Genomic DNA, 15,928 nt, shown 5'->3' with positions numbered 1-15,928 from the left:
ATTACTTGTTAGACTGGTGCAGTGCATGGCATACACCAATGAAGAGCAGCCCACAACGAAGCACTCACTCACTCCTGTGGTTTCCAGCAGAATTTCCCATCCACCTTAGGTATAGCTTTTCATAGCAACACAACATTGCCACTTAATGGTCAGGGACCCAGTTCAGCAGCTAATATCCCACAATTACACTGATTACAAGTGTAGTTCTAGCCCATAAAGCAGGACCATGTTCCCTTTCTAACAGAATCTTTGTTGCTCCTTTCTAAACCTTCCCACATAAATGTCTCACCCTTGGACTAGCCTCTTTTCTCCACCCTCATGATGGTGAGACTGTCGTCAAGTTTCAATACTAAACAGATCTTCATTTCATCTCCTACCCAGACTACTCCCTTTTAAATTAAGATGGAGTTAAGATTATTTAAGAAAGAATGGTGACTGTCTTTTTCAGATTCAGTCCTCTGTGTGTTTGGGAGGGGTGATTGCAGGTGCTCACACCCATGCACTAGCACATGTATGTGTACACACTTGTGCCTGCCCATGCATTGTCACCTATATATGTGTACATGTAGGGACCAGAGGTTGGCGTGAGGTCTCTTACTTGCTCACTTCTTCACCTTATCCTTTGAGGAAATATCTTTTCTGTTACGGTCTCACTCTAGTTACAGTAAGCTACACCACAGAATAGAAGATCAGAACTGAGTTGTGACAGGTTTGTTTAGGCACCTTACTGGCATACTTAGAAGTCCAATGATTTCTCCTTTGTATCATTAAGAGCTAAATCCCAAATCAACAAAATTGTAAGCTGCTTTCTATTACCTATCTTTCAAGACGCCACAGCTGAGCAAGCCAAATATGCAAATCTGTTAGATTTCTTCAGACTCAATGTAACATGACATCTCCCAATATATGTGCAAACCATTCCACAATCATCATTTCCTTCTTCGGGATTCTTATAACATGTATGAGAACATATGCTTTACACTAACAATTGAGACACTATTTAAAATAGTTTATTTCTGGGTCTATCCACCATCAAGTTTTAATGCCTAATATACTCTTGGTAACTGGATGGATTATATATAAATGAAAACCATCTAATAACTATATGATCTTTATATTATCAAATAAAAATTCAAGGGGCACAAAGAAGATGCAGTGTTCCATAAACAGGACATCAATTCAGCAAACATTCCCATTTCCTGCTATTGAGTCTCATGGTTTCTACTCTACCTTGTACTGCTAAACCCAATACTGATGACATTTTCTCTAATATTCCTAAGAAACAACATTTAAGTCTTTGACCATGGCCTTCAAGGGCAATTAATGTTTTTAATCTAATTTGACTTCACTGTAATCTAATTTGATCCAAATGTTTGTGTTAAATTTTAGTTGAATTAGTTAGTGCCTGGCTTACTTTTATAGGATACTAAGCATCCCCAATTGCTTGCGCCCAGCAGAGTGTTTTTCCCCCGCAGTTAGTGCACACAAGCAGTGCACTCTACGAATTCTGCTCATCACTTTTCTTCTTTCCAAAACTTAATTCTGTGGCAATGGCTGGAGCTCCTCACCACGTCCCCCAGACCTTTTAGCTAGTGTTCTCTGCACAGAGAAGGGTAACACTCATTTCGACAATCTGGTCAGACAATCTCTTGGTATTAATGGACTGTGTTTTCTTATAGTAAATGGTCTCTCACATGAAGGTCCTAAAGTTAAAACAACAACAACAAAAAAAGACCTATACATATCCTAAGAAAAATGTCTTGAAGTCAAAAAGAGAAAAGACTTATAACAATGAACGAATTACCTTCTCTGGAGGTGCTGTTACCACTAAAAGCAGAAGAGAGAGGTGAGAATTAGTACAGGAACACAACCCACTGGTCAGATTTCAGATTTCAGAAGGAATTAGGAAGCCAGTATCTCCCCCAAACAATTATAAAGCAAATCAAGTCAAGTGTGGAATGCCAAGCACCTGCCACCTGGGTGGACTTTGTGCATGAATGACAAACTTTTTGTGGTTTTCAACTGTTTAGTTATCAAGGTTCAGAGGTCAAAGGTTCAGAGACGTTCATTCAAAATTAAGACAATTAACCTCAAGTTTAAAGAAAACACTTCTGGAAATATTGTTTAATGATGAATCTAGTTTTTGAGAACTTCCCATGTCTCAGAAAACAAATGTTTCCAGTGTTCACAAATCCATCTGATGTCATTGTTAAAGAGAATGACATTGTTTCACAGAGACATGAAAATGGGTACTGCATTTTTCATATAATCCAGTTTTTAACAAAGGCCTCTGATTATTTTCATGCTAACTAAATCAACCAAAAGCCACACCTCATGAACCAATAAGAGACATTTATAACTTAGCATCAATAGAATTAGCAACTTAAGTATTAGTCAGTAATGTTATTGTGGTGGGGTGAGGTCTTTGGTTTTGTTTTGTTTTTTCTTGAAATGCTTGTTTTCATTAAGAAATTCCAAGCAATAGTGAACAACTTTGTTTATTATTTGGAATTTTCTGAGTCACTATGTCTCCTTTACTATTAGCAAATAAGTTGGAAGCATTAATTCCAGGAAGAAATGAGCCTACCAGATAAATTAAAACCACCATTCTTTCAATGGGAGGAAGCTGTCTTTCTACCCTTTGAAACCTATTATTAAGGAATTCTAGAGACAGAACTATACCTATGCTCTCTCCTTACGCTAAACAAAGGATGAGCAACCTAGCCCAGTGGTTTTCAACCTTCCTAATGCTGTAATTTTGCTACTGATATGGATCACAATGTGATATCTGATATGCAAGATGGTCTTAGGAGGCCCCTGTGAAAGAAATGTTCAACCCCCAAAGAGGTAGACAGAGACAACACCAAGTAAGGTCCTACTTGCTCTGCCTACCCAAGGAAGAATTATAGCACAATGAGTAAACCAGTAGAAAGAAATTGGCCAGAAGGCACCAATGCTCAGAGCTCAGAACAAGTTCTGCCACTAGGGAAGGAGGTTATGCCAAGCTCCAACATGACTCACAAATGGGAAAATCTTTACCTAAAAATTAAGGCAAAAACCAACAAGAGCTTTTTGTTTAATTTCTATTTTTTTTAAAGGAATGAGACACATTCTTTACAGACCTAAAACTGTTCCATTTTTCCGGAACAAAGCTTTTCTGTGCTAATCAAAATAGTCAATATACATTATACACTAAGGAGAGAAGAAAATCCCTCTTGGGGGATGGGGCAGCAGAGATTGTCAAAACTAGAAATCACTAGACTTTCTACCCTTAGTCATGGGTCCCATTATACCCTTTTTATGACACACAGGTCATGACTATGTCTTGAATTGCTCTCAACGTAAATGAAAGGACTTCTCTAGGGCCCTCCCAGATTCTTGAACTGACAGGTTCCTGCTTTCCTGCTTGTTACCTGCAAGTATCCCACCTGCCAGCTACCACCTCACAAAAGCTCAGCCTATGCTTCAACATGTTCAAACCTGTGGATTCTCCTTTACACAGCAGAATTCTAGTCACAGAAATAAATTTGGATATTCCCTGAAGACGATAATCCCTCTCCAGGAGTAAACAGTAAGCTACTGTAGCTTCTAAAATGTTAGGCGTGTTCTAGAATTCACATGGAATATTGTTACCTGCTAGGTTCACACACCACAGCAGTGACTCTCAATCAGGGAAAATAGTCCATACTGGATCTAAGGATGTATTCAATATTCAGGCACCTTTTTAGTAGTGTGTGTGTGTGTGTGTGTGTGTGTGTGTGTGTGTATGTGTGTGTGTGTGTGTGTGTGACATAAAAGTTAAAGAACATTCACACTGCTAAACATCTGACAACACCCAATATAGCTTCCTCACCCATTACAGAATTATACACTTGCAGATGTCGGCATCATTAAGAATAAGAGCTGTACTCTAAAGGGATAAAGACAAACAGAAAGGTACAGACACAGAGATGGATGGCTAGAACCCTGACCCAACATGTAAGCTCACCTTTGGACTCTGGTACTCCTGGCCCATGTTCCCGCGAGGTCAGTGCCTCTACAGGCTCTTCCTTGGCTGGGAGAGGTGGAGGATGAGCACTTTTAGCAACATGTTGGGTGTTCTTTGGCTTGACAAATACAGCTTCTTTACCTATATGCTGATGGATTGGCCTGCGTCTATGAACGCCAGAAACCGTATAACCCATTCCACCAGGACAGATTTCCTTAAAAGCAGCTAGATTTGGGATGGGAAAATATTCCTTTTAAAAATCTAACAGTACAAACTTACAGAGGAAAATATCATGATGAATATCTCTTATTAAATCATCAGTAATATAGGTACATTTCAAAACTTCAGAAACAGATGCAAAATGCAAGCAAATTGCTTAGATTTCTGATAGAATTGTGTATTTACAAGAAAAAATTCAACGTTTACTTTGAACATTTACTCATGTATTAGTTCCTTATCCTACCCAATTAGGATATATATTTGGCATGATTTTTACATTTGTATTTATATGCCAACAGCCAATATGCCACTAAGTAGACTTCTTTAAATATGTAAACTATATTTTACAAAAAGATATGCAATATACAAGGAGTAGTTTTAAGTATAGCTGTCAACTATCTAACAGTGTGTATTACCACCACTAGTCAGGTTTTCTCCTTTCCCCCTGCTTTGGTGATTTCACTGGTTATTAATAAAGAACTCAGTGGACATCTAAGTTAAATGACAAGCAAGAAGGGGTTCACTATATTCAGGGACATGAGGGACTGAAACGCTCCTTATTTGTTTGTGTCCAGTTGATAAATCTGGACTCAGCCAGTGTGCTACGTCTGCGATAGGGCAACTGGTGCTGAAGGGGTGGAGAGGGGTGTGTTTTTGAAGAGGACCTTCAGGTAGTGAGGACAAAGCCACACAACAGAGACAAGTCAGAGGCTCCAGACAGAAGCTGTAGCAAGAAGAAAATGCCAGCCCAAGCCGTGTGGTTCTCTCTGTGGTCAGGGACAACCAGCAAATCTGGTCAGATTCACCACATAGAGGACAATGGGATATTCTCTACCATGTAATTATCACCCCCATCATGAAAAAACATGTCTTTCCCCCTTCTGAGAGGACTGGGTATGATGTATGATGTATGATTTGCAGACCTCTAGAAGCAAACCCTGGGGCCCAGTAGAGTATGGCAGACAGATGCAAATTCCACATAATCCCTGGGCTGTTGGGCTTGGAAGCAAATTGCCAAATGCAAAGAAGGGGGCTTATGGTCAAGTTTTTGTTTCTACTTTTAAAATTAAAAGTAAGATAAGTCATTTCTCATTTTCACTGAACAAGAAATTGTCTATTTAATATACTAGGCCTGGAATTAGTCCTTAATAATAAGGAAACCCTACAATATTCCCTTAAAGCCAAGATACTGTTTTTCTGAGGATTCACCCACTCAACTGTGAAATCTATTAGGATAGAGAATTCTTAAGTTAAAAAATGGACAGTTTAGAACGAAGTATGGTTTTGTACCAAAGCACATATTTGATTAAAATCATCACATGAGCACAACTTAAGTATAAAAATTGTATGATTAATACTATAATAAAATTTAGCTATTGTACTTTGGGAAGCAGCCCTGGTGGACTTAGTTTTATATATATACTTCATGTAAAGGTTAAAACCCTGTCAAAATTGACCTTAAGGGAAAATGAGGGGCCTATGCATGACAAAGCTTTGTTAGAATGAGTGTGTTAGCAGGCACAGAGGTTGCTAGCACCTTGGTAAATTCTAGAGAAATTTATGCTCTCCAAGCATTAGGTAAGGTAAGAATGGACCAAATTATACTCAACTTATGAACACTTGACCCCTTCAAAGTTCACTATGGTTTGGGCTAGGTCTTCTCTAAAGTTACCTTTGTAGAATAAATTCAAATTGAATACAATTCTCTGTATTTTCAATCAGAGAAATCAAGTGCAATTTTAATAACTAGGCCATTACTATAAAGCAAAACAATGGGCAGTGAACCATTAGGAAGGCACACGGCCCAGCACACCCTTCTGGTTTATACTTAAAGGCACAGGTTCTAGAAGTGAATAATAAAATACAAGGATTTATCTTCTTAGCATAATATGTAAAAGTAAGACCATAAATAACGGAGGATTCATATGTACATGTTCTTTTCTGATTTAAGCTTCTCCAACTATGCTTTCTTCAGAACCAACACAAACACATAACACCATTAAAAGCTAAACTCAAGAAACCGAAAGTAACCCAAGCTGCTGAAGTCATTTTGTTCCTGTAGCTGGAAACATTAGTGTGTATACAGGTGGCTCTGGCTTACCTGTGCCTGGGAGGGGACATTTCTCACACTGTGGGCCCCAGGCCTTGCCCACACTACAACAGCAGATCTGCTTGGTGAGGTGAACAGAGAGAGGGTGCATACACTGCCTTCCAGGGCTGACCAGGCGGTAGCAGGCCCCTTTCTCTTCTGAGATTACAGGGGGGTCCGCTAAAGAGAGAGACAAGCCTGATGTCACTGAAGAAACCAGTCAAAGAAGTTTAAGTTAAGATCGGATGGCCTCACAGTGGTGAGGAGCCTTGCTTTAAGAGAGATCCATCTAGATTAGTGGAATCATTCACTTTTGCTAACTGTCCATTCTCTGAATCATTTTTGGAGTCAGAGTACCAAATACCCTAACTAGTTATTCCTATCTCTGTCTGGGTTTATTTTTAACAAATACTCATATAGGTGTATCAGTTAAACATTTCCACTAATAGCTAGCTGTTCAACCACCTATAATTAATCACAGTTTTGTCCAACTGTTTTCTGAAACTGGGTTGAAAAGTTGGTACTAAGATGATGGTTGATGAGTGTTCAGACACCATGGAAAATCAGGAGCATGGTCAGTACCAGAGCTGGAGAGCTGTCAGAAGCTCAGGGATTCTCACCCAAGGCCAGAAAACATATATGACAGATGGGGAGTGGGGGCTGATCTACTGAGATACACAAAGCCCCAATGTGGAAAGCCCAGCAGAGCAGGCAGTGTCTCAAGCCCTCATTCTATGGCTGCAAAGGTAACCAAGATGTTACCGTTCAACTCCGTCTCCTCAACCTGATCTTCAACCATAAATTAGTAGTAAGTGCTCTTCATTCGAATGCCTGGCACATGAGGCAAAGTTGAGAGCAAGATGCAGCCTTGTCTTTCAGGTGTGTATCTCTTAATGAGAGCATGGTTGGGGTGAGTGCTATAGGACCAGATTCGGCCTGAGTCAACACTGCCAAGTCAGCTCCAGGTTGGTGGCCTCCTGTCGGTTTCCCCATCTCAGCCATCCCTCTTCTCTCTTGTGGTGTCATATCAATCTGCTTTTCCTCTAGTCCCTGGTACTCACGGTTCAATCCAACTTTTGGCCAGTCCTGGTAGATGCACATTTTCACCTTTCTAACAGGTTATATGTTCTGAGAATAATCTGAATAAAATTAAGTCTTATGGCAGAGGAAGATGCAAAGGTGATGGCTGGCTCTAAAATGTAAATCTACCACTTGCTTGTCCCCTAATTTTTGGGAAACCTGCTGTGTGATGATGTAATGGGAAATGTACCCTATAGTTCACTGCATTTGAAAACTTGGTCCCCAATTGGCAGTGCTGTTTTGGGAAGTTTAGATGTTAAAGCTTTACTGGAGGAAGTATGTCACTGGAGACAGGCTTTGAGATTACACACACACACACACACACACACACACACACACACACACACACACACACAAGCACTTACACAGACCCACAGACACACACACACCTGCACACACTCATGTATCTTGTGGTTCAAGATGTGAATTCCCAGTTTCCTTTTTCTACTCCTATCTCTGATACTTGCTGACTTGAGAGCCCAAGTCTATGGACTCTCACCCTTTGGAAATGTGAGTCAAATTAAACTTTTTATTCCTCACATGGCCTTGGTTGTAGTATTTTAGCAACATTGTGCAACAAAGAAAATTAATACACTTGTCTTTCCCGACCCTTATCTTTCACATTTTCATTTCCATAAAAATTTCATGGGTTTATGGAAAGCTCATTTTGATTGGAAATGATTAAGTTTGTGTATGAACAAGGCTAAGCAATACAACGAGACATTTAAACAGATACTGGATTGTCTGTTGTTTTTGGTACCATCTGGGTTTTATTGTTATTTTACACAACATTGATATTTAAACCAGAGGACCTTGACTGAAGTTGTCTGTCCTCTATGATATGAGGGCTTCATCTAATCTGTTTACACATTGACGAGAAAAAAGTATTGATCTGTTTTAGCAAGATTAAATTCTGTCAGTCAACTCCCTTCAAGGGCTACCACGTCAGCTCTTCCCCAGTGGAAAGTCGCCACCTGCTCTGTAGATTAGACCCATCATTCTCTGTACCCATGACAACCAGTCAGCTGAAATAAATGCAACCTCCTATTACTTATGCCAAAACATGTATGACACGCATGCATGTTCACATGTATGAATGTATGCATTAACATGTAAGAAAGTATATTCAATAGTATTTATTTGTATATGAAAGAGGCATTTCTTTCAAGGAATTGGCTCAAGCACACATACTTATCCTGTTGGTTCTGGGTTTTTAGTTTGTTTGTTTAATGCTAAATTACGTACTGGCCAAGCCTCAGTTTTTGTGCTTAGAAAGAATAGGGTCAGTATGCATACTTATCTATGATATTCTAAATCCTGGGCACACGGTAGACACAGAATGCATGTTTAGACACCTGTAATAATATAAAATCCAGCTCTCTGTGTTCTATCAAGTACCTGAGAGCCCAAGACAACCCTTAGTAACAGAAGTTCAAGAAAAAAGAGAGAGATTATAAGTGAACTAACGGTTGGAGGACAGGAAGTAGATGGAGGAAACAGAGCCCCTGAAGACTCCAAACCCACGTGTACTGAGAGTGTGGGTCAGTGGTAAGGCACGCACAAGGCCAAAACGTACAAACAACCTTCATAAACTGCCTACTAAAGCCAACACTGCTGTGACTTCTAAAAGGACAGGCAGAACCGTCTGGAGCCTTCCCTCTCCTGCCCACTCTCTGGCTTTTGTTCAAGTAAGCTATGAACAGTCAAAGGTCACAGACTAAAAGTAAAAGAAAGCTTAGCAGCAGGAGAATGATTCCATTTGGACTGACTGATGTCGTTTTCACCAGCATGGATGCAAATGTTCCTGTTGTCTCAGAATGTTCTACCAGACAGCTGTTCAGCATACCTCTGTAATGGGAGAGGTAATACATATTTTAAGTGTGGTTAGCACCACAGTCTATGTTCCAACTTCCCACCTTCACCATGATTACAACAAAAGCAGCCTTAGACAAGATATACATGGATATGGCTGTGTACCAATAAAGTTTTATTTACAAAACCAGACAGTAAGCTGGTTCTATTCACGGACTGCCGTTTTCCTGACTGCTGACCTAGGATAGAAAATCTGGATGCCCAGTTCCCAGTTTTAAATCTCAACTGGTGATTATTAGTTATGTGATCTGAAGAAGTTTCTAGAACTCTCTTTGCTTTAATTTTTCAATGTGTGAGACGTGAACAATAATTACACATTTGATAAAGTGGGTGGGGAAACTAACTAGAAATTATACAAATGTGACTGGCCTGTTAGAAGGGACTTGTTCTTCTTTGTCTCATGACATCTAAGGTGATGATAGAAGTTCCTAAACACATCCCCTCCCTGTCCTCCAGTGTCTCTCAATCAACTCCAAGTTCAAGGGTAGAGAACACGCAAAACATTAAAAGTTCCCAGGCAGATTGCTTTTATCTGGGGTCCGTTCCTGAATCTCAGCAGCTACATTAATTCGAGTGCAGTCCAGAAGGTAGAAAACCATCCTAGATTTAGTCTACTTTTCTTCACATGACTGTGATAAGCCCAAGATTTTCATTTTGCCCCACAAGATAGGCAAGGGTAGGCTTGGAGGATATTGGTCCAGCTTTCTAAGCCACAAGCACAAGTCAGAAGAGCCAGCAACTGTCAGCCATCTCTTTCTTCCTTTCTTCTTTTTACTACATGAAGTCAAGGGCAAAGAGTGGACAAGCACAAATTGCAAATGGCTGCACCCTTTGGTTGGAGTCAAAGAATACAGAGGCTGTTCACCTTGCAGCATGAAGGAACACGGAGAGCTTCCCAGAGTTCCTTGGAGACTGCCAAGTACACTTCTTAGAGTTCACAGAGTCAGCCACACATTTTATGGATCGGATGAACCCCAACTTCCTGCTTCTTAAGCAAATGCTATCAGTTTCTACCACGTGCTTGCATACTCATACTAGGCAGTGTGTGTGTGTGTGTGTGTGTGTGTGTGTGTGTGTGTGTGTGTGTGTGTGTGTGTGTGTGTTTGCACACACTCGCTCATTTCCCAATTTCTTTGCTACTCTCCCATGACAATGAAGGATATACAAATATCGCATTTTCCCCTGATTCTTTCCAACTGGCTTTAGACCTTTCATCAGTTTCTTTATACAGTTCATCAACAAATCTGGACAAATAGGTACAAATCACAAATTCTGAAGGAACTGGACACACATCCATGATAGCACATGTGGTAAATTCAGAGAGAAGAGAGAGAGAGAGAGAGAGAGAGAGAGAGAGAGAGAGAGAGAGAGAGAGAGAGAGAAAGAGAAAGAGAGAGAGAGAGAGAGAGAGAGAGAGAGAGAGAGAGAGAGAGAGAGAGAGAGAGAGAAACACATCTGTGACCTCCTTGATGGTAAAGGGCCCAGGTTTACCTCGAGTTCTAAACTCCTAGGAACACTCCTAGCAACAAATATCACATAATACTTATCATTTCAGCTGTTGAAGCTGACCTGTAAAATTGAATTATTTATTTTTCCAAGAAGAACGGATGGTTGTTTAATAAGCTCAGAATTATTTGGGCAATGGCAAGAAAAATACATTCTAAAGAGCTGTGCAAGTGTTTCAAGATTCCCATTGGCAGCTTTCTCCAATTTCATTAAAACCTGGGTGCCTGCCCTTCATGCTAGACATGAGATCTTGTCAAAATCTCACAAGTGTACGCCTGGTTCTCCAAGTTTACCTAATCTGCAACCTTCATTGTGAGAATTCTAACCAGACTGTGGAAGATAAAAATGCTTTTACAACTAACACTGTATCAAAGTTTTTTTACAGTAATTACTGCTTATGTTAGAACTTTTAAAAATATTCTTTTATGTCGTTCAAAGTACACAAAAGAAACTGTTGAATTATCTGGATAGTATTGACAGTTTCGTTTGTTTACTAACATTCCAAATCCTTCCATCGGTTTTCAAATGTGCCTTGTATGAAAACTTTACAGCCTAATTTAACAAACTCCAAAATGCCCTCTGGTTAGGTGCCTGTCTGCTTCAGGTCAGATCCAACCATAAAAGAACACACACAGACAGAAAGTGAGAGAGGAATAAAAAAAAGACTTACGTGCACAATTTCCTAATCTGCATTTGTGAGTTTTAAAAGGAAAACAGGAGTAATTAGTGACAGCATTACAAAAGGCTTAAACCCAGAGAGGGACTGTCAGCTTTAAATGACTTCATTTCCTCCCTAGCACAGTTTAGCGAACAATGAGCTGGGTTTAGGCTGAAGAGCCAAGTCCTCATGGAGACTGTTTTCACTTGATCAAATGTGAGGCAGCTTCATAAACACCAAGTCTACATCAGAATGAATTCAAAGAGCCTCGCTAGACAGAAATACCTCACCCAGCTGTGAAGTTTTTAAGCTTTGTATGATCATATACTGTTTTCTTTTAATGTGCAGCTTTTACTTACTTTCCTAGTAATGATACAATACATTATTAGGTACAATAAAATATGGTCATCTTTTAAAATCCTGCATTTGGAGACCTAGAGAGATGGTTCAGAGGCTAAGAGCACTGGCTGCTCTTCCAGAGGACCTGAGTTCAAATCCCAGCACCCACATGGCAGCTCAGAGCTGTAACTCCAGTTCCAGGAGGTCCAGTGTCATGGCTTCTGTGAGCACCAGGCACACATGTGGCACAGAGATAGACATTAGAATACAGACTGTTAATTCGCAGTCTATCTAAGGCTAGGAAGACAGGCAGAGAGCTTATTTGGTGAAGTACTCACCCTGCAAGCATGGGAAGCTAAGTCTGATCCTGAGAGTTCATATAAGAGAAAGCCAGGCTTTTCTAACTGAGAAACTACAGTGAAACCTCATAAAAACAGTCTCCAGTGACTTGAGATTTGCAATAATTAAAGGCAGAAGCTGAGGCCAAGCTTGATTTAGCCTAAAGAAGGCTTAAATATTTATAATGGAAAAATCTGTTTTTATCTCCCAAAACCACAAGACTGATACACCTATTTAAATAAACTTTCTTTATTTATCCCCTTTTTCCTTTCTTTCTTCCCTCCTTCCTTCCTTTTTTTCTTCCTTCTTTTGTTCCATCCCTCCTCCTCTCCTGCCTTTTGTTGTTCTTTGATTTTTATTTTTGAGACAGGGTTTCATTGCTTAGCCCTGGCTGTCCTGGAGCTGTCTCTGTACTGTAAACTAGGCTGGCCTTGACCTCAGAGATCCACGTGCCTCTTCCTCCTGAGTGCTGGGATCAAAAGTATATGCCACCACAACCTAGTGAACTCTTCAATTTTATCCAAGGCTGTTTCCTCTGTGATTATGGCCTATTCTGAGTTTCAGTGTGAAGTATTTTTGAATGCAGTTAAAATGTTTCATGGAGAAATTCCTATAATCTGGATATAGCTTACTAAATTGGGTTGGTCTCCTTGCTCTTCACATTTTCTTTATTAATGGTATTTTCTTCCACATTTTCAATATTAGTTGAATATTTTCTTCTTTTAACACCCAAAGACACATGATTAAAATATAGAAAGCTGAACTGATTACTACTTACGGACACAACTTGAAAAGGTAGAGTCAGGCCCAAATCCCATTTTGCAGGAGCATCTGTAGCTGCCCATGGTATTCAAACACTCACCATTAGGGCATACACCTTGTAGCTGGCATTCATTAACATCTACAAGAAAACAAAAGCCTTTCAGATGAAGCAGCCAAGCCCTCGTGTGCAAATTCTGGGTGTACTCATGTTCAATTTCTACTTCACTGTAAGAATCATAATTCAAGTAAACAAAGGAACAGTAAGATTAAAGCAATTAAAATTAAAATGACCTAATTGTAGAGGCATTTTAAGCCAACAATATGGCTGCCCTGGCAAGAGATCACATCCAAAGATTTTCATGGTCCATACAATCCGGCCAGAATGCAGACATGACCTAGATTATAGTATAATCTGGCTGGAATACAGACATGCCCTCAGTGCACACCTTTAATCTCTAACAATGAAGTTAAGGTTAGTTTGTAGAAGAAAGCAGCCATGTTTAAAGGTGATGTGTAATTGCCGGGCAGGCAGAGCATCTTCTCTCTCTGCTCCTGGCACACGTCTCAATGAGCAGAGCACATATGACAGGCCCTGAAGGAGCAGTGCACACAGGAGGCTTGTGATGAGTCATGCAGTTTACAGTGGGTCATCCAGATGAGGAGGCACAGTTCATCTTCAAAACGAACCACTGACAGGGCTTGGACTTCAACTGAGCAAACAAAGGATGCAAAGTAACGGAGAGGACTCAAAGATGTCAGGAGCTTTAGTCTGAGGAAAGGTTTCCTAAATGGAGAATGCCAGAAGGTGAAGAACTCAGTGTCACAGTTCAAGGTCACATCATGATACCCAAGCAGAAATACCTAATAGTAGAATCTTCTGGAATAAAAGTAAAAGGAGATATTATGCCTGGAAACAGAGATGCCCCATGGGCCAGTCCCAGAGATAATCAGAAGGAGCTGAGGGAAAAGACACAAGTGTGTGAATAAAACATAAAATGAAAGCTTTCATAGTCCCATGTAAAGGTAATCAAACATTTTAAAAAAAAGAATACATTAAAAATGAAAAAACTAGTAGCCATTTTTATTTGATCCAGTGTGGGCTATGAGGCTTAATAATTAACAGATGTTGGCTGTTCACGCTTCTATGTCAAGTAACTTTTATGTCTTTCCATCAGGGATTCTTCTGCAATCTTTTTATAGAGAGCCTTCAACTTGTTAATTTCCTAAATTAAGATTGGACACAATGATAGCAAAGTATTACAGGATCTTCACATCAAAGAGGAATACTTCCCTTGATAAATTATTGTTTAAGAAAATATTATTGAAACATAAATTCTAGAAGAATTTTTAAAAAGTCACACTTATCTACATTATAGATATTTCCACTAAACCACGCACTTTTAACATTTTTATTTCTAAATGTTTCACTGTGTATATTCATTGGATGAGGTATTAGATTCCATGAGAACATTTTCATTGGAGTATATGCTGGATGTTGAGCAGTGTTTTTAGTTGTCATCAATGACAAGATGTAACTTGTTACATGATGTACAAATGAGAAATTAGTGCCTATATGTTCTATAAGATGCACAGAGTACCAACTGGATACATCTAGAAACAGCTAGATTATACCCAGAAGAAGACCAGGTCCAGCACCTGATGGTTCTATTCTTTACTGGGTTACGCACTGTGCTGTAAAACTCTTTCATATGTGGCATATAATTGAAACTATTCCCCCATAATTCATTCTTCTTAAGAAAACCACCATGAAGGACCAGGAAGAGTGCCAAGTCCAGTTGGAGCTTACACAGTACAAGCAAAGACCTTATCATAGAATCCAAGTAAAGCCTGAGGTTTGGATAGCCAGCCAGTTGGGATCAGAAACACTGGACAAAATCTTCACTCTTCGATTCCTCCCTCACTACTCTACGTGGTTACAGCACACTCCACGATCACTTCTTAGGAATCAGAACCTTCCTTTGCTACAAGGCATTTAGTACATCTGTATCCCATCCTCATTGCTGGCTCTCAGGTCAAGGTTGAAGGTCCTCTATTTTCTGTCACATGTCTTAATGCCTCCTTTACAACAACTGCCTTATTAGGCAACCATATGCTTTCCAATGCTTCTTCTTTGGACCACTATAGCACAGCTCACAGCCTTAACCATGTTGCCTTGGGGCATAGAAACTAAATGGTAAAAATAAGCAAGTAATAAGGCCCAAAAGACCTCCAGGTGTAAATAGAAACAGGCAAGGGTATGGTGGTAGGGGCATGAAAGGTTCTCCTGGTTGCAACGACTCTGGTCAGCCCCTTTGAACTTTTCTACACAAATGAAATGGAACTGGAGGTGCACAGCCAGATGAAGGACAAAACACAGGTTAACCTGAACATAGTTCATCCAGATACAATAAGCTTAAGAACCATTCTATGCCAAGATGGTATCTAGCCAGAGCTTAACAACCGTATGAAATGTGACCGGCAAATTGTGAATTATAATTTCACCCAGACTTCAGTTCCTAAGGCTATTTTCCTTATTTAAGAAAATCTTCTCCCAGCACCACATATATTCAAGAAGAAAATCTAACTCGATTTCTAACTCAATTATAAACTATAAGTAAGTGACACTTGCCAAATACAATAGAGATCAGAAATCTCATATTTCATGGGGTCAACCACATTTCTTTAATATACTAAGACTAAGTCAAAAGTATTGTAATATTCAGTTTAAAATTTATGTAAACAATTGGGTTTACTCCTTTTTTTATCCTCAGCAGGCCACCATTGTCTCCAAAAGTCTACAGGGTCTTATCCTCATGAGGAGCAGCAGGACCGTTACACAGAGGACCATTAACCTGGTGTAAGAACCAAAGCAGAAAGCAGCAGGAAGTGCACTCCTGTGGTCATCCACACACGCTTCATCTCCAGCAGTTCTGCTATGTTAAGGCAGGCCAGGGCGTCACAGAAGCAGAGGCTCCGTGTCACATAAACAGAACCAGTGGATCTATCTGTATATAGCTCACAGAAAGTTCCTCGTTTTTCTCCCCTTACTGGAAACACTTGCAAGACTTTCTACCTA

The 15,928-nt window shown here is 39.8% G+C and overlaps 1 protein-coding gene across 2 annotated transcripts in view; it reads right to left on the bottom strand.

Annotated features, from left to right (window-relative positions):
• Positions 1-15,928, bottom strand: part of LTBP1 (latent transforming growth factor beta binding protein 1) — a gene marked incomplete at its 5' end in the record, with an annotated part of 370,057 nt that overhangs the window by 109,839 nt on the left and 244,290 nt on the right. Inside the window, 4 exons of one of the 2 annotated variants that reach the window (XM_080931548.1) lie at positions 1,805-1,827; positions 3,989-4,213; positions 6,309-6,476; positions 12,869-12,991. In XM_080931548.1, coding sequence (XP_080787674.1) covers positions 1,805-1,827; positions 3,989-4,213; positions 6,309-6,476; positions 12,869-12,991 — 539 coding nt within the window. The remainder of the gene's footprint in view (positions 1-1,804; positions 1,828-3,988; positions 4,214-6,308; positions 6,477-12,868; positions 12,992-15,928) is intronic. The other variant, XM_080931549.1, reaches the window with a different exon arrangement.

Source organism: Micromys minutus (assembly GCF_963924665.1).
Source record: "Micromys minutus genome assembly, chromosome: 1".
Taxonomy (NCBI): domain Eukaryota; kingdom Metazoa; phylum Chordata; class Mammalia; order Rodentia; family Muridae; genus Micromys; species Micromys minutus.
Note: the sequence above shows the minus strand (reverse complement) of the source record. Positions and strands in the feature narration are given on the sequence as shown.